This window comes from Euleptes europaea, chromosome 16 (assembly GCF_029931775.1).
Source record: "Euleptes europaea isolate rEulEur1 chromosome 16, rEulEur1.hap1, whole genome shotgun sequence".
Classification (NCBI taxonomy): Eukaryota; Metazoa; Chordata; class Lepidosauria; order Squamata; family Sphaerodactylidae; genus Euleptes; species Euleptes europaea.
In genome coordinates this window covers 27,809,772-27,828,152 of record NC_079327.1, presented here as the reverse complement: position 1 = coordinate 27,828,152, position 18,381 = coordinate 27,809,772, and the positions used below count along the sequence as shown (strand labels likewise).

The 18,381-nt window shown below is 43.5% G+C and overlaps 2 protein-coding genes across 2 annotated transcripts in view; one reads left to right on the top strand and one right to left on the bottom strand.

The window, feature by feature from the left end:
- The window catches only part of PCID2 (PCI domain containing 2), a 279,698-nt gene that overhangs the window by 17,066 nt on the left and 244,251 nt on the right, over positions 1-18,381 (top strand). Inside the window, exon 14 of the mRNA XM_056862007.1 lies at positions 173-349. Coding sequence (XP_056717985.1) covers positions 173-262 — 90 coding nt within the window. The 3' untranslated portion in view covers positions 263-349. The remainder of the gene's footprint in view (positions 1-172; positions 350-18,381) is intronic.
- On the bottom strand, positions 1,173-14,927 carry PROZ (protein Z, vitamin K dependent plasma glycoprotein). The gene is made up of 8 exons (XM_056862008.1): positions 14,858-14,927; positions 11,514-11,677; positions 9,700-9,724; positions 8,765-8,878; positions 7,024-7,152; positions 4,825-4,910; positions 3,948-4,062; positions 1,173-1,721 (listed from the first exon to the last, which is right to left on the bottom strand). Exons 1-8 carry the CDS (start codon positions 14,925-14,927, stop codon positions 1,204-1,206), a joined length of 1,221 nt encoding a protein of 406 aa, XP_056717986.1. The 3' UTR covers positions 1,173-1,203.

Below are 18,381 nucleotides of genomic sequence, written 5' to 3'. Positions count from 1 at the left end.
CTTCATCTAAAATTGAGCTGATGGCCAAGACTCTATATATAGTCTCGGCCATCAGCTCGATTTTAGACAAAGTGTAAAATCATGTTTGTAACGGCCTATGGCTAAACAAATAAATGAATTCTCTCTCATTCTCTCTCAGTACTAATATGCATTTCTCTTCTATCTATGTCAGGGGCACATTAAGGGTTATATATCACACCAGCATCAGAAGCTTGTGGTCAGCAAGCAGAACCCATTCCCTCCAATCTCAACTGTCTGTTGAGTCCACTGTGATCCAGATGGAGAACAACTGTTCACGAACTTGGTTTGCCGTTGCTTGGAGTGGTTCTTTTCGAAGCTTGGAACTGGCCTGAAGCATTAGCCTAAATCTGTCAGTATGTGCAGAACAATGCGCAATGCCTCCTTACAGAACAGCGTAAACTTCATAAATGAATTTAAAGTTATACCTTCTCTTGATTCTCTTTTGTTCAGTGTCACTGATATGGGGTCTTTGGTGTAATTTGCAATCACTGTATATTTATACTACCACACAAAAATACATTATCTTGGAGTACTTCGATACTCAAGCTTTAGGCATGGGACAGAGAACAATATTCAAGGCAATCCGTTTAAAAATTGGGTCTTCCAGTTGGGAACAATTTTATTTTCAGTTCAGGTGTTTGGGGGGAAAAATCCTTAGGCTTTCTAGCTTTGTGTTAGTTTAGTTTTCTGTGTGGAGCCTAAGAAAGAATTTGGGTCCTCTGTTCAGCATCTGTTAATCACTGGTTGCAGTCTTGGATTTGATCATTTGTTACCATTGGGTCCATTGAGTAGTTGAGCTCCTTAGTCTTCCCATAAGACACAAACTAGGGTCACAAGAATAAACATGGTATTTCCTTCCCATTAATTGCTATTGGGTTCCCCTCTTAGTGGGAATATTTTTCTCACGCATTTGAAAGTATAAGGTTTAGCACCCAATCTAATGTGCCTGTATGGAGCAATTTCACTGGAAGAGAGGGGCATTTCTCTTATATTTTGTGAGACTAGCACTTTGTATAAATAAAGCTACTCTTTATGTAGAAAAAGCCAATGATGAGTTCTGTTAACCAAGAATGGAGAAAATGTTATTTTATTTTAATTGATGAGCATACACATACTATCAACAGCAACCTGTAGAAATATTGAACCTTGTTGATCTATGTATTCCTTTGCTGCTGCATTTGATTACTCCAATATCTGTTTGAACCACATCATGTATCTTGAAATCTTGGTGAATGTAAACGTATCCCACTTACTTGCCTCTGTTGCCCATGGTTCTAAAATGCCCGTCAGAAACCAAGTCCTTTTATACTTAACAGCACTGAAACTTCCTCTAGCCAGTTGTTCTCTTATTGCCTCCAGACTGTATCCACAGAATTCCCTGGTTGTCAGAGTTCTGTTGAGTGTTTGTGTGCATTCGTTTTCATGGAGATACAGAATCTGGAATTCAGCTCGTGAATCAGTCAACTGGCCTCCCTCCATTTTCCACCCACTGAGAGTGGCCACCTGTTCTGAAATCAAGGCATGCTCTGCAAAGTCCTTTTCCGGAAGGCATATGGGTAATTGGGAGCTGTTGCAGGCACTAGGAATTCCTAGTTGTATTAATGCCAGGTTGTTCTTACTGGTGCTGTTGTCGTAGCGGAGGTGTATGTTTACCTGTTTCACATACGTTAGTTGTCTGGCTCCTAGCGATCTGTCGTTTCCTGTGGAGATCATGATACGTGTTCACTGACCATGGTAATCATCGCACAAACAATTATAAATTCCATCTACATTATGGAACAGAACGAAGAGGGTGAAATTCTTCATTGAGCCTCAAATGCCTCCTAGTTACTGTAAACCAAATTAAAGCATCTTGCTTGTTCCCACACCACTCTGGAGACCCTTTTTTTTTTTTTGGGAACAAGAAGCCACTAGTATGGCACTTAATGCTATCTCCCTTTATGATCTATTTTTGGTAGGGATGTTCCTTCTACAACAACATAAGATTGCAGTACATTCTCTCCATATTGTCATCCTTTCCTGGGAGATAGGAAGAAGCTAAAGTTTCCCTTAGCAGACTACGCTCGGGAGATAACCACTCAAGTAGCCAAATTTTGCCTCCGGTCTAGTGGGATTCATAAATGGCTGATTGAAAACCTTTCCCCATAGAAGATCTTTTCTTCAATTCATCCCAGAATCATCCACTTTTATTATTTATTATTTTAACCTAACTTTGATTTTTATTCAGAACTGATATTGTATTGAAATAAAATTTGATTGATTTTTGGTAGGGCATAAGGAAGGAACACTAAAGGAAAGAGCTTATCTTCTGGTGGGCTGGGGGAAACAATCATTATTACACAAAGGGATGGATCCAACCATCCTCCAGGTACCCTTCCTCCAACTTAGGTGGCACTTTCTCCAATGGAAGAGCCACTTTAGAAGGTGAAAGGCTCCTTAGCTTGGGAGAACGTTTCAGCCTTGAGTCAAAAGGAAAGGTAGGCTAGAAACATTTAAATAAATAAACTTTTCTCAGTAGACTGCTGGGATCCATCCCAATTAATCGCTACACTAGGCTTTGTAATTTTTGACAGGGCTCCATAGGCAAGCAGGTTATTTCACGCATGAAGCATTTACTTATATGCAAAAGGTATTTTTATGTAGGAAATAACAGATAATCTGCCTTGACTTGGAAGGCCCAGGCTAGCCCAAACTCATCAGATTTCAGAAGCTAAGCAGGGTCTGCCCTAGTTAGTACCTGGATGGGAAACCACCAAGGAAGTGCAGGGTTGCTACTCAGAGGCAAGCAATGGCAAACCACCTCTGAACGCCTCTTGCCTTGAAAATCCTATGGGGTTGCCATAATTTGGCTATGAACTGAAGGCATTTTCCACTCCCCAACAAGAAATCCATGTCTCTATAGTCTTGACAACTAAACATCTGAGCTGTGTATATGCTCACTTGGAAACTGGAGCTCTGCTACTGTACAGAATCTAGTTATGCTATCCACACAAAAAGTCCTGTGGATGTGGCTGGGCCTGTAGTGCTAGCAAAGCTAGAAACCTCTGTATAGTTCTTTCAACTACAGATGAACTGGGGAAGGCTATCCTCATCTGTTCTTCTAGGAACCCAGTGTCATGGTGTAAGTGTCTAATCCCCTTCCAAAGTATTGTTTTGGGCATCACCTGTATGCTGGAAGGTGCTAGGCAGGGATTCACAGGAGAAAAATCTGTTATCTGCACCAATTGCCTGAAATTAAATGACTGAAGCACACTTGGAATTGTTCCAGTGTAAGCTCCATCTTTAAGGTAAAGGTAGTCCCCTGTGCAAGCACCTGGTCACATCCTGACATTTACTAGGCCGACTGTGTTTATGGGGTGGTTTGCCATTTCCTTCCCCAGTGCTCTACACTTTACCCCCAGCAAACTGGGTACTCATTTTACCGATATCGGAAGGATGGAGGGCTGAGTCAACCTTAAGCCGGCTTTCTGAAACCGACTTCCATCGGGATTAAACTCAGCTTTTGACTGCAATACTGCAGCTTACCACTCTGCACCATGAGGCTCCTAAGCTCCATCTTTAGTCATTACTATATGGTAATTAATAACAACAGGCTAATTAGATTGGATAATGCATCAATTCTATCTAGGGTCCGATGTCCACTTGAGCCATCTTTACCTCTTGCAGTGAAGAAGAAGAGGGAACTGGAGCAACCCAGTAGCTGTTGCAGTTCAGCCCACAGAGGCACTATGCACCTCAAAGCAGCATATGAGAAGGACTGGGTTGGTCTAGTAGTTCAACTTGCCAAGTCACCAGGAGGGGGACATAACTCTTTTTTGCTGCATTTCCAGTATCTGTCCATCTGGTTTTTTCTCTCTGCCTCTGTCACACAAATTTCATGTCTGAACTTTTAAAAATGCCAAGCCTGAAGTAACTTGGCTACCTACCAATCACAGCACTGACAGGAGACAGCAGTGCGCAGTCGGCTGAAGTTAGTACAAAATTCGTTTTCAGTAGAACACCTCCACACAGTCCTTCTCCCTCAGAGCTTAAGAGCAGGACCTTAAAAGTAAAACAGACAATATATCTTGCCCTAGTTTGATAATGAGGTGTCCACAGGGCAACCTCTTACGCTCCCCGTTCCAGTTCAGAGGATAACCTCATAGAAGGCACTTTTACAAATCAAAGACCCATAGCGTCAGGTATAAACTACAATCAAAAGCATTTTGGATATCCTTCAATTCTGATAAAAAATGAGTTGGGAGGAAGGAAGGCATACAGCTAGGAGTGACTAACTTAGCAAGGAAAATGGGGGAGTAAGAGGAGAGATGGCTTCCTAGTAGCAGACAGATAATTGTGGAATCTATGTAAAGGCCTGACCATGGTGACCAGAAGAATACCCAAATAAATATAGAGAGAGCCAGCATGGTGTAGTGGTTAGAGTGGGCACCTGGGAGACTCGGGTTGAAATCCCCACTCTGCCATGAAAGCTTGCTGGGTGACATTGTTCCGGTCAAACACATACGCAGGGTAACAATCCCACAGGATTGTTGGGAGGTTGAAATGGAACAAAGAGAGTTATGTGAGCCAGTTTTGAGTCCCCACTGTGGAGAAAAGCAGACTATCAATGTAAATAAATAAATCATCTCTCTGATGCAACTGGAGTTTTAGAAAGCAAGCATATACCTTGTTTGCAGTTCCTATGAGCCAGGACCATCATTCTGAACTGTTACAGCCAATTCTAACAATGACTCTATAAGTCCTATTTTTATCAGTGGGACTAGAATTACAGCAAATTTTTACAATCGATTTCTTGCTAAATACCTGCCAAGGGAATCCTCTGCTGATGTTCTCAGCTGCAGTGAGCTTCATGTGTGCATTTTCTTTAAATCTGCCACATGCACACTGATCTGGCAATGAAAAACATATAGAAATGTACATATATTTCAGATTCTAATGGCAGTTCCCAGAAAAAACTGGTTAGTTTGTATTAAGATGGACATGCCTTTAAAATGTCAAAATTAAGGCAGATCTTTGTCTAATGAATGTGATGGAGTGTTAGAGGGCCACGGAGCTTACTAAGTTACACTTTCTCAACCTAACCTACCTCAGAGGGTTGTTCTGATAATAACATGGGGAGAGGGGAACCATCTTGAACTCCTTGGAGGTAAGGTGGGCTAAAAACTCCAAGATGCATAGTGAAGGTGGCTTCTGATTTTGCTGCAATTGTCTAGCAGAGTTTGGCAGTTTTGTAACATCTTTGGAATTAAATACAGGAGACCCTCTCCATTTGTAGATTCACACCTCTCAATTTCGCTCAGGGTGGACCATGACCCAACTGCATGGTGAGGCTAGTCCCCCTCCACATGTTGGGAGTGGGAAAGCTGGAATAAGTGTACTGGCCTCTTACCCTGCCTCTGCATCATCCCTGGATTCTCAGAAATGTGACTGCAGTGAGAAAGGGTGCACACTGGGTGAGTCCTCAGCACACAACTCACCTGTCTGGCCAATGCTGCAGGCAAGCCAGGTGCTGCATGTAAATTGTCCAGGGCCAGGATGACCCTTCCTCCATGAGAGGGTGGGGCCCTAAGGGCCATTCTGACTTTCCAGTATGCCCCTGGAGGTAGCTGACCCAAACTTACTGTATTTGTGGAGTTTGCCATTTGCTGTGATCCCAAAAACAGAACTCCCATGAATGGCAAGGGTCTATTCTGTATCCATTCCTTCACATGTTTTCAGTGTAACAGACTTAGGCCTTAAATACTGCATGATCAGGGGATTTACAAATGGCATGTTCACAACTTCGGAGCAATGTTCACAACTTTCAGTGTGTGTTTGAAGGGTGACCATTGTGTTGCTAGATTTTCTGTTTGTTCAAAGCCTCTCATGAGAAAGAAAGATGTCAGTTACTTCTATGCTGCCTCATAACTACAAGACTTGAGGTAGCGGTGCTCTGCTGGGAAAATACCAACAGCACTAGGGCCTCTACGCTGGCTTTCATTGGTGCTGCTTCTGTGGTGAACTTTCCCTGCAGAAAGCCAGTGTGGTGTAGTGGTTAAGAGCATTGGACTCTAATCTGGAGAACTGGGTTGGTTTCTCTACTGGTTCTCTCTACTCATGAAGCCAGCTGGATGACCTTGGGCTATTCATACTTTCTCAGCCCATCCTACCCCAGGGTGTCTGTTGTGGGGAGGGGATAGGAAGGTGATTGTAAGCCAGTTTTATTCTTCCTTAAGTGGTAGAGAAAGTCGGCAAATAAAAACCGACTCTTCCTCTTCTTCGCTGGACCAAACCAATGGACAAGCTAGGCCCACTTCCTGTTTGCCACAGTGGCCAAACCACCATGCTCCGAAAGGCCTACAAAATGAAAGCCACAGATCTCCCCTTCTTAATTGCAGGCACTTGGCCAGTGGCAATAATATTTACTTGTCTATATAGCACTTTTTTCTAAGCGCACACATAAATTATGCCTGTGATCCTTACAACTAGCCCTTAACACTGGTATCACCCCCATTGAATGAATGGGGAAGGATAAGGCTGAGGAAGGCAGAGAAGTTTGCCAAAAGCCAGAGTACAAATTCACAAGCCAAAACAAGCTTGGAATTGTTTTCTTCTTGAGTAACCCTTAATTTCCCCTTTAACCATTGTACACTATACTACACCAGCGTGGTGTAGTGGTTAAAAGCAGTGGAGAATTGGATTTGATTCCCCATTCCTCCATATGAACTGCAGACTCTAATGTGCTGAACCAGGTTGGTTTCCCCACTCCTACACATTAAGCCAGCTGGGTGACCTTGGGCCAGTCACAGTTCTCCTCGAGCTCTCTCAGCCTCACCTACTTCACAAGGTGTCTGTGGTGGGGAGAGGAAGGGAAGGTGAGTGTAAGCCAGTTTGATTCTCCTTAAAATGTAGAGAAAATCGGCATATAAAAACCAACTCTTCTTCTATATTACAGCCAAACCCTTTTGCTGGCACGCTGCCTTTCAACAGAATGTTTTTACCTTCCCAGTTTTCCATACTTGCCTAGAGGAACACAGGATTTGCCTTTCACAAGTGCGTAGCCTTCTGCACATGAGCAGCGGTAGGACTTTGCTTCTGGATAGCAGAAGTGATGGCAACCCTCATTCATTTCATGGCGGCACTCATTTTTAGCTAAACAGGATGAGACACGTTTTTAACAAGAAGAAACACTTCAAAATTAAATCAACCATAAACAGCAGTTGTATTGCTCCAAACTGACATGGGCCTTGTTCCGCCCCCCCCCCACCAATGTTTATTCTTTTGCTTTCTGTTGCCCAACATCTCTAGGGTTTACCCGTTTGCTAGTCCCTGTGTATATATTGTGTGCTGCTACTATGGGTTTCTGGTTGTTTTTTCACAGATTGCCAACTCTGGGTTGGAAAATTCCTGGAGATTTGGGGGGAGGAAACCTGGGGAGGGCAGGGTTTTGAGAGGGGAGGAACCTCAGCAGGGTATAATGCCACAGAGTCCAACCTCTAAAGCAACCATTTTATCCAGGAGAACTGATCTCTGGAGATCAGGTATATTTCCAGGAGATTTCCAGGCCCCTCCTGGAGATTTCCAGGCCCCTAGTTACCAATGTTCAAGTAGCTGAGGGAAATTAAAGTCACTGTAATGGTTAAGTAACTTATGGATTGAATCTCCACTAACAGAAGGCATTTCTATCAACCCCAGAAATAGCCTGAGGGGGAGTTGTAGCTCTGCCATGGGAGAGGAGAATCGGTGATTTCTTTAGAGGGCTAAAAGCAAAAACAGACGGAGGAAAAATATCTGGGGGTGCAGGGAGGACAAGGCCATATCTACTACTATTGTATCATTGTGAATTTTCCTTTGTCATCTGTCTGGCTACTGCTGTGAAAAAGACAAATTCCATGCTGGGCATAATTAGACGAGGAAGAGAATAAAACTGCTACTATCATACTGCCCTTGTACGAATCTATGGCGAGACCACGCTTGGAATACTGTGTACGGTTTCTGGTCACCACACCTAAAAAAGGATATTGCAGAGCTTGAGAAGGTGCAGAAAAGAGCAACCAAAATGATCAGGGGGCTAGAGCAACTGTCCTATGAGGAGCGGTTAAAACGCTTAGGGATGTTTAGCTTGGAAAGAAGGCAGTTAAGGAGAGACATGGTAGAGGTCTATAAAATTATGCATGGTATAGAGAGATTGGACAGGGAGAAGCTTTTCTCCCTCATAATATTAGATTGCGGGGTCATCTGCTGAAGCTGGAGGGTGAGAGATTCAAAACAGATAAAAGGAAGTATTTCTTCACACAAATCATAGCTAAATTGTGGAACTCCCTGCCCCAGGATGTGACGATGGCTGCCAACTTGAAAGGCTTTAAGAGGGGTGTGGACATGTTCATGGAGGAGAGGGCTATTCATGGCTACTAGTCAAAAAGGATACAACTCATGATGCATACCTATTCTTTCCAGGATCAGAGGAGCATGCCTATTATGTTAGGTGCTGTGGAACATGGGCAGGACAATGCTGCTGCAGTTTCTTGTTTGTGGGCTTCCTAGAGGCACCTGGTTGGCCACTGTGTGAACAGACTGCTGAACTTGATGGACCTTGGTCTGATCCAGCATGGTCTTTCTTCTGTTCTTATGAAAACTAAGTGAAGTGGAGTATACCGATCTGCTGCAACATAGTAGTACTTAAGTTCCAAAGTGAGATTTTTCTGTGCAGCCTTCTAAGAAATCCTCTGATACACGCTTATTGTAAAGAAAATGATACTTTTACCAAAGGCACAGTTGCTTCCTTCATAGCCATCAATACAAGCGCATGTGTAACTACGAATGTTGTCCTTGCACACACTGTTATGCAGGCAGGGATTTGAAGAGCACTGTCGACCAACTGAAGGGGCAAAAAATACTAGTAAGCACACTTAAAATTGTCTTTAACAGGAGTTTGTTATTGGGTCCTTTCCATGCAGCCTTCAACTTCCCAGTTTATTACTAGCCTTTGAACTGGGATTTTTAACTGAAAACAAATTGTAATGATTTTGATAGCACCTTTTTCTCAAGAGTAGCACAAATGTAACTCTGGGAGTTCCATGGTCAAAGCTCCCAACCTGGAGGATGGCAACCCTATCCAATGGCATCCCAGTGCCCCCACCAACCCAGCCATTATTCTCTTCTGTCTAGGCTGTTCAGAGTACCCTGATGTTGCTCAGGCTCTAGAGGGCTGCCTGGGTGGCCACAAATACTTTTTGAACATACCCTTTTTGAACATACCCTATACATACCTTGTGTGTGTGTTCAGTGCCATCAAGTCGCTTCCGACTCATGGCGACCCTATGTATCAATGTCCTCCAAAATGTCCTATCTTTGACAGCCTTGCTCAGGTCTTGCAAATTGAGGGCTGTGGCTTCCTTTATTGAGTCAATCCATTTCTTGTTGGGTCTTCCTCTTTTCCTGTTCCTCAACTTTTCCTAGCATGATTGTCTTTTCTAGTGACTCTTGCCTTCTCATAATGTGACCAAAATACAATAGTTTCAGTTTAGCCATTTTAGCTTCTAGGGTCAGTTCAGGCTTGATTTGATCTATAACCCACTGATTTGTTTTGTTGGTAGATACCTTACTTTAATATAAAGACCCAGTTCTATAAATCCCAATAATGTATATAATAGAAACACCAACAGCATTCTCAAAATGATAGGTGTAAAGCCTACTTACCAAAATAATGTTTCCAAAATTTGTTCTGGAAAAAAATATATTTTAATGAAACACACTGATATTGGAATCTATTCGTTCCTTTTGAATGAGTATAAGAATAGTTTTTTTCTCCAAAAGACTACTAGAAGATCAAAGCAAAGCGGACTGGTTGCATTGAAGGCGGACTTTAAGGACTGTCTTAAAATAGTAGACCTAAATGCTTTCTTTCCCCCTAAAATAAACATTAAGCATACATATAACATTTAACACAATCACATACCTTAAAAACAATAACAGGAGCATCACCAACATTTAAAACCCAGCTCATATTTTTTTCCCTTTATTGAAGTATTGTCTCTTCAATTCTTTGTTGTACTCTAGCAAATCATACAGGAAGATGCTTTGCTTGAATTCTCTTAACATTTTGTTGAACTTCCTAGAGTTTTGTGATTAAACCTCGTATCTATGGCCATTTTGAGACTTGGCCTATCCCTGACTTCTGTGGTGGCCATTTTGTCGTGGCGCTCCCAGTACCTGTTGTCAACATTCCCCAAGAGCCCACACTTTCAACAGTGTTCAGGACCTCTATTCTAATACCATTCTCATTCACTTATTTTACCAATGTATTCCTTTATTTTCTCTACTCACCTATTTTCTACTCACTAACCTTATGTGCTTGTTATAGTGTTTTTCCTGCCTGAATGCACTTGAGTGAAATAGGGGAGGTTCAGAGACAATGAAGAAGACAATGAGGAAGAGGCAGCAGCAGCAGAAATTGTACAGGGTCTGGTAGGACAGGGGAAAGGAAGGAAGTTGAGCAAAGGAAAGGCTGTGGCAGATTAGCAGAAGGGGTGATAGAAGAAGAAGAGATGGTTTTTATATGCCGACTTTCTCTGCCACTTAAGGAAGAATCAAACTGGCTTACAATCACCTTCCCTTCCCCTCCCCACAACAGACACCTTGTGAGGTAGGTCGGGCTGAGAGAGCTCTAAGAGCTGTGACTAGCCTAAGGGCACCCAGCTGGCTTCATGTGGAGGAGTGGGGAAACAAATCCAGCTCATCAGATTAGTCTCCGCCGCTTATGTGGAGGAGTGGGGAATCAAACCCGGTTCTCCAGATTAGAGCCCACTCTTAACCACTACACCATGCTGGCTGGAGTGGAAATAGCAAGGGGTGGGATGGAAATGCATTGGTGAGAGAAATGCAAAAGGGAAGGAATAGGGTTGTCAGCTTCGAGTTAGGAGATACCTGGAGATTTTGGGGCTGGAGCCTGAGGAGGGTGGGGTTATAATGCCATACCTTCCAAAGTCCACCTTCCAAAGTGGCCATTTTCTCCAGGTGAACTAATCTCTGACTCCTGGAAATCAGTTGTAATTCCAGGAGATATCCAGCCACCACCTGGAGGTTAGCAACTCTAGGAAGGATTCTTCCCTTCACCTACCTAGGCTGTGTAATTTTGCAGGTAAGTAACCAGTAGAAATGGGATCTAAGTGTCTTCAGCAGAAATAGTAGCATGTTCATAAAATGTATGGAGCCACTATAAACGTTTATTCTACTCACTATGTAAAATATGTTCAAGTATATAAATACCTGCAGTTTGGACATTAGATTTGCACCCTTATTGGTTGCATCTGCTTGTAGAGCTTGAGAAATATCCCTGGAATGCAATTGTAATTCCATATTTTATGATTCTGCACTACAGTAGGAGATATTAATAACCATACATCTTAAGCATTTATTGCTGGGTCAGCAAGTGATTAGGCCATAAACTGGTTTTGGTGCCAACCCTGTGGGTTGCTTTATGTGGATTTAGGAAACATTATAAGAATACTTACTGTTTCTTCTGTGTCTTCAAATACTTCTCTTGCTTCTTCATATGAACATATTTCTTCAAGGCATTCTCTTTCCAGATTACCTTGGAAGAATTCTTCAAAAATCATGAAACTGGCACGCTTTGATCTAGCAATTATTTTATTTGCTTCTTGGGCTGATAGAAACACTGAAAAACAAGACAAATAGAGGTTATGAACAATTTTATTAACATACTTGCCATGACCCATCCAAACTTGAGCCGTGTGTGTGTGTGTGTGTGTACCACACCATTAGTCAGGGGTTCATTTAAGAGGAGGTATATCACCTGCAAGACCGTGACAGTTGTGAGCTGGTTATGAAAAATGCACAACCTTTCAAACTTCTAAGGGTAAAGGGTAAATTGTACGATGCTGACATACAGAGCAATTTTCGTGAGGGAAGTGAAAAGTCAGCTTGGCTTTCGACTACCCTTGTAATAAGGCCTACAGTTTTGGTCAGGAGAAACTATGTGCCATTGCTAGGAAGAGGTACCAGACTCAGGGACACCAAGGAATGTAAAGATGAATGTGAAGAAGATTCTGGATACAGAGAAAGGAAGCAAGAGAGTAGTTGATGGAAGATGGACACAGCAAACATTGTGCTGAGAACCCAGTAGTGGCTGAAATCTGAGGTGGGTGGGAGGAGTAGATAGCTAATGGTTGGAAGACAACGACAGATGTTCCTGGGGAAAACCTCACAAAACCCTACAGGTAGATGTTAATAGATCTGAGGCTGTTCCCTCAGCACTGCTGCGGCCCCCTTGCCTTCACCCATTGTACTGCTTTACTTCTCCGGGGTCTCCCCAGGCCTCAGCATTGGAAAGGGGGGCACAGGGTGGTACCACCCAAGTCCTCTCTCTCTTTCTTTGAGCAGTGTTCCTCCAAGATATAGTACGCGCCTCCTTTCTACTCCTCCCTGGCCTGGTTGTGGAGCCACCATTTATGCTTCCCACCCCTACCAATCAGCCCAACTCCCATCCTCCTGGCAACTGGCTGGAGATTGTGGAGGGGTGGGTACAGGGGGCAGTGGAAGTGCCGGCATCACACTGGGGAGGGGATGCTCTAGCACCAGTCTCAAAATGCTATTATTTCCATTGAGTTTTGGAGAGAGTGATAGAGCGTTCCCCCCCGCCCCAGTGCGATGCCGGCGCTTCGTACCAGAAATGACACCATCATGTGTGCATGCGTGCCAATTGCTCCCCCTCCTTTAGGTCAGCCTGCTTCCATTTGCCAAACTGGGGAGGGTTGGTGGTCAGTGGCAGGAATTGGTGGGAGATTGCCCGGGGATCTGGGAACCCTACCCTGGCCCCACTCTTATGGCCTAAGCCATTATCTGGGCCTCGGGTTGGAGCACCACTTCCCTCAATTTTCTGTTCAATCCTTGCTGACCCTCCCTCTTTCTCTCGCTGGCCAGTTCCTGGGAGGCCTTCAGCCAAGCCTTCCCTCCCTGGCTTCTACCTAGGATTGCTGGGTGGTAGCACAGGGGGTTGTAAGAACAGCAGCAGCACTACAAAAGATTGCGAGAGCCTTAAAAAAATTAGTATTTTCTGACTGGGATTTTAGGAAGGCCATGAATACTTGTATTCAGGGGTATCTGGGTCCTTCAATACCATTTTGGGATCCAGGTTTGGGTCCTCCCCCCAACCCAGATTATGGAATTCCCTGAGTTCCATTATTCTTCAGAATCTGCTGCAACAATTACATTAAAAAACCCCGAAAAAGAACACCCCATCAACTCCACAAAAGCACTCTCCAAAAACCACAACACAGAAAGATCTTTAAAACAACTCTGAAAGAACAACTGTAAACCAGACCCAGAAGAACGAAAAAGAAAAGACAAACTTTTTAAAACAGCAACAACTTGGGGAAGGGAAAATTCCCTTTCCCAAAAGCACAACCTCTTTTAGAAACAGAGAAAATGCTAAGCAATTCTAAAACAAGTCAAGAGAAGAGCACAAAATGGTGTAAAACTAAACCAAGGAAAGCTACTTAAAAAAAAAAAGAACCAGAAAGGGGGAAAGTCCCCCTCTCCCCCAACTACAATCCCGCCTCCAGGAAAACAAAACGCACAGAAAAACTTGAAATAATATTTTAAAACAAATCAGAAAAACAAGACTGAAGATGCCCAGCAGGCAGGTACAGGACTAGAAGGTCTTCCCTGGCAGGCAGCGCTCCAAGGCAGAGAGACCTGGCCAGAAGCAGCACTTCTAAAGATCTAGCCATGAAATGGAGTCCATCAGCATGCCTTTTATCTTATTTCTCCATGTAAGTGGTGATCTGAGTTAATCAATCTTACAGACATCGAATAACCACTTTGATACCTACTTTAAAATATAGCTGGGTTACATAAGGGAATTTCTGATGTAAGGGAATTTCTGATGTAATCCAGTGCACGGATCAGTGTTAGAGGGGAGAAGAGGAAATTAAGAGCGATGGGAGACCACCAAGGAATACCAGTGTTGCTGTGCAGAGGAAGGCACTGGAAGAGGAAGGCACCTCTGTTAGTCTCTTGCCATGAAAACCCCAAAAAGAGGTCGCCATAAGTCGGCTGCGACTTGACGACATTTTACACACACACACACACACACACACACACAGATGTATTTGGTCTCAAAAAGTATTCTTTGACCTCTATAAATAAGATACCTGCCCCAAAATATAGGACCTTTCTCTACAGCAAGTAAGGGTTAAAACTGGGCCGTGTGTTTTCAGACACTTCCCATCCTGTATGGGGATGTATGCCAATTCAGTTTTCCTCATATTCAGTTTTCCTCATATTATCTGATTGCAACATCTAGCAACTCATCTTGCTTTGATGTGGTAAAGCCTATTTTTAAACTTTAAAATTTGCTCTCCTACCGGCTCTTAAGCGTCAATAGTAATCCTTTATACATGACACGAATGTTAATGAATATATAGCTCTTCTGATTTATTTTCCATTCTAGTGTTCGAATGAAATAAATCAGTTCTGCGTAAACTGCAGAGCCTGTCTTTGTGGGACAGTTTTCAACGTTAACTAAAGATCTCAAGGGAAAATGTTTTGCAGATTTCAAATGCTCAGGTTAACGAGATTAATAGATTAATAATAACAATTGTTTAATAGGTTAATAACGACCTGAACAAGGCTGTTAAAGATGGGACGTTTTGGAGGACATTGATTCATAGAGTCACCATGAGTTGGAAGAGACTTGGCGGCGCTTAACACACACACACACACACTCACACACACAATGAGTTAATAATAATAAATTACTGTCCTCCATGTTCTCCCTTGGTTTTGGAAATTCAGCAGAAAGTCAGCATAATTCTATAGTGGATAAAAACCATACCTGTCAATTCTGCCTCACAAAAACAGAGGACAAACAAAACAGACCATAATGTCCAGTGTTGCATCCCCATTTTCTGCCTCTGGATACGTTAGCTGTGTTTTGGCTGCATAGCAGTTGCTTTTCCGTAAAGAGACTGGATGAGTAAAGTTTAAAGTACAAGCACTCATAAGAAAACAGAAGGGCAATGGCAGAGCCAAGTGTCACATGATCACGCACATGAATCTGCCATATACTGAGCCAGACCCATGGTCTCTCAAGGGCAGCACTTTCTACTTTGACCGGAAGAGGCTCTGCAGGTCTCAGGCAGAGGTCTTTCACATCACTGGATCCTTTTAGCTGGAGAAACCAGGGACAGAACCTGGGAATTTACACCAATCTAGTACTTCATTACTGGAAGGATCTGGTTAAGTTTATTTTCTGATTCAGTGGATGCCAAGCTAATGTTGTGTGTGGTTTTCTTTCTGTGCTAGATTTCGAGTATAAAAGGGAAAGGAAAAGGTCCCCTGTACAAGCACCGGGTCATTCCTGACCCATGGGGTGACGTCACATCCCGACGTTTACTAGACTGTGTTTACGGGGGTGGTTTGCCAGTGCCTTCCCCAGTCTTCTTCCCTTTACCCCCAGCAAGCTGGGCACTCGTTTTACCAACCTCGGAAGGATGGCAGGCTGAGTCAACCTTGAGCCGGCTACCTGAAACCAACTCCCATCGGGATCGAACTCAGGTCGTGAGCAGAGCTTGGACTGCAGTACTGCAGGCAGTAGCCAAAGGGATATGTGGCTGGCTGTTGCAGAATCATGCTTATTTTGTTAGTTTTATAAATGTACCACAAGATGGCACTAGGCAAAACAATATTTTAAACTGCTATTCTGATCATGTTAATCTAATAATTGCATTTCATCCCTTTCTCCTAGCCTAGTTTGTCACACATGCACGGTGATGTCAACAGACTGCCATTTTAAAAAATAAAAAGGTAGTCTGATCAAAATTAGGGAAATGCACATTTTTGTTAAAAAAATATTTTAGTCCCTTATTTTCTGATTTTCATTTTTATTCTTCCCAATTATTGTTCATGCCTGACAAGTTCTGGTGTCACTGCTGCTAATCTGACCAGGGAATGGGCTACCACAGGCTAAAGCTCTGTTTCCTTCCCCCATCTCCCCTGGCACTTGGACCGTCTCTCTTCAAGGTTGTGACTCCATGAATGCCGGAAATGTAGTCTGAGATGACTGACTTTAATAAGGTGTGGTGCCTCAGTTACATATGAAAGAGCACAGAGAAAGATTCTCTTCCCACAAGCCCATACTGAACTCCTTGCTTGGTTGCCCAGGCTCCAATATTAGCCCAGTTGCCACAATGAGGACAGCCAGGTGCCGCTAGCGTGGTATAGTGGTTAAGAGTGGTGGTTTGGCACAGTGGACTCTAGTCCGGAAAGCCGGGTTTGATTCCCCACTCCTCCGCATGAGTTGTGGATGCTAAGCTGGTGAACTGGATTTGTTTCCCCACTCCTACACATAAAGCTAGCTGGGTGACCTTGGGCTAGTCACAGCTCTTTTAGAGCTCTCTCAGCCTCACCTACCTCACAGGGTGTCTATTATAGGGAGGGGATTGTAAGCCAGTTTGATTCTTAAGTGGTAGAGAAAGTCGGAATATAAAAACCAACTCTTCCTCCTCCTCCTCTTCCTCTTCTTCTTTCCATCACTGTGAACTTTAGAGCAGACCTCCAGACACCACAATAATGAAGATACTAGAGTATTAACTGATATTACTGTAATTTTTTTTAAGTTACATTACTTAAAATGGGATATTTTGTTCATTCTTTTTTTAAGTACAACTTGAATGCCCACCTATAACCTAAATGCACTGCTAGAATACTAGCTTATATAACAGTCGCATACAAACACTTCTTTTTTTAAAGATATTTTATTAACATTTTCAGAAAGAAAACACACTAATTACATATACACACATTCACACAGTTTGTACTCCTTCGGGAAGTCTGTCTCTTCATTTCAAATATCCTATATGTTATTCTTATAGTCAACGTTTCATACAAACACTTCTGTGTAATGGAATTGTGGTTAAGATTTGAGAAGTGTTAGATGCTGCCTCCGTCAAACTATTAGGCTGAATTACTGAATGACTGAATTAATCTTAATTCTTCACACTCTGAATTTAATTACCATTTTGACATGAGCGTCAGCAAACATAAAATTCCACCCTGTATTCATTCACTCCACCAGCTGCACTGACTGAGTACCAGATCAGGTTCAAGGTTTTGGTACTTACCTTGAAAGTCCTAAACTGTCTGGGACCATCATATCTACAGGACTGCCTCTCCCAGTACACCCCCAGAGAGCATTACACTCTTCTGGAAACATTTTGGTGGTCCCTGGCCCCAGAACCATCCAGATTTCCTTGGTCAGGGCCAGGGCCTTTTCAGTAGGGCTGTCAAAAAAAAAAAATTTGGTACAGTTCGGATTCGGCCGAATTTGGCCCTTGTGGGTTCGGTACGTGCCGAAGTCCGAACTCCCCCACTTCAGATCCGTTCAATTCAAAGTTCGGAAAAAAATTCGGCCAAATAAAGCCATTAAAAACACAATCGCGCCTTTCTGCGGCTCTGAGGGGGCATTTTTGGAGTTAGAGGTCCCAAACTTTGAGCAGAGCTTCAAAGGACGTTTATTGAAAGACTCCCCAAGTTTTGTAAAAATTGGGTCAGGGGGGGCTGAGATATGGGCCCTGAAAGGGGTCCCCCCACCCTTAATGTGCATCTCTCAGCAGAGCTTGCTGCCCACGCACAAAGCTCCCAGCCCCGACAACAGTTTGCAAAGCAACTCAACCTTGTAAAACAACACCTTTGCAACAGGGAAAAACCAGAAGACACACAACTGAAACCTCCCCCCTCAAACCAGGGAGCGAGAGACTCGAGGGGGAACACACACCCCAGGCAGAACCGACGACAGCCCCCTTTGGCTTCCCCCCCACCCACAGAAACTGCTCCCTCCCCACACACACACAGACTCTGCTTTCCCCACACACACACACACATACACAGGAAAAAATTATAGATTAAAGCCCCCAAAGGGGTCTTACTGTGGCTGTCTTCTGTTCCATCAAGAGGGGCTGAAGAGGACTTGTAATCCAAGATGATTCCAATTAGGCACGGGAGAAGATGCACAGGATCGGCTGATCCATTCATCCCAATAGGGGAAAGGGGAAAGGGGAAAGCCCATATCTCGGGACCCCCTGACCCAATGTTCACAAAACTTGGGGGGTATCTTAAGAACACTGGTCTGAAACTCCGCTCAAAGTTTGGGATCTGCACCCCCAAAAATGCGCCCCCTGCAGCCATGGAAAGAGAAAAGGGGGGGAGGCGATATTTCTGCCCCCACTGAACCCATCTTTACAAAACTTGGGTAGTATTTTAAGAATAATTGACTGAAACTATGCTAAACGTTTGGGGGCTATATCCCCAAAAAAGCGCCCCCTGCAGCCACATAAATGGAAAAAGGGGGGAGGGAAAAGG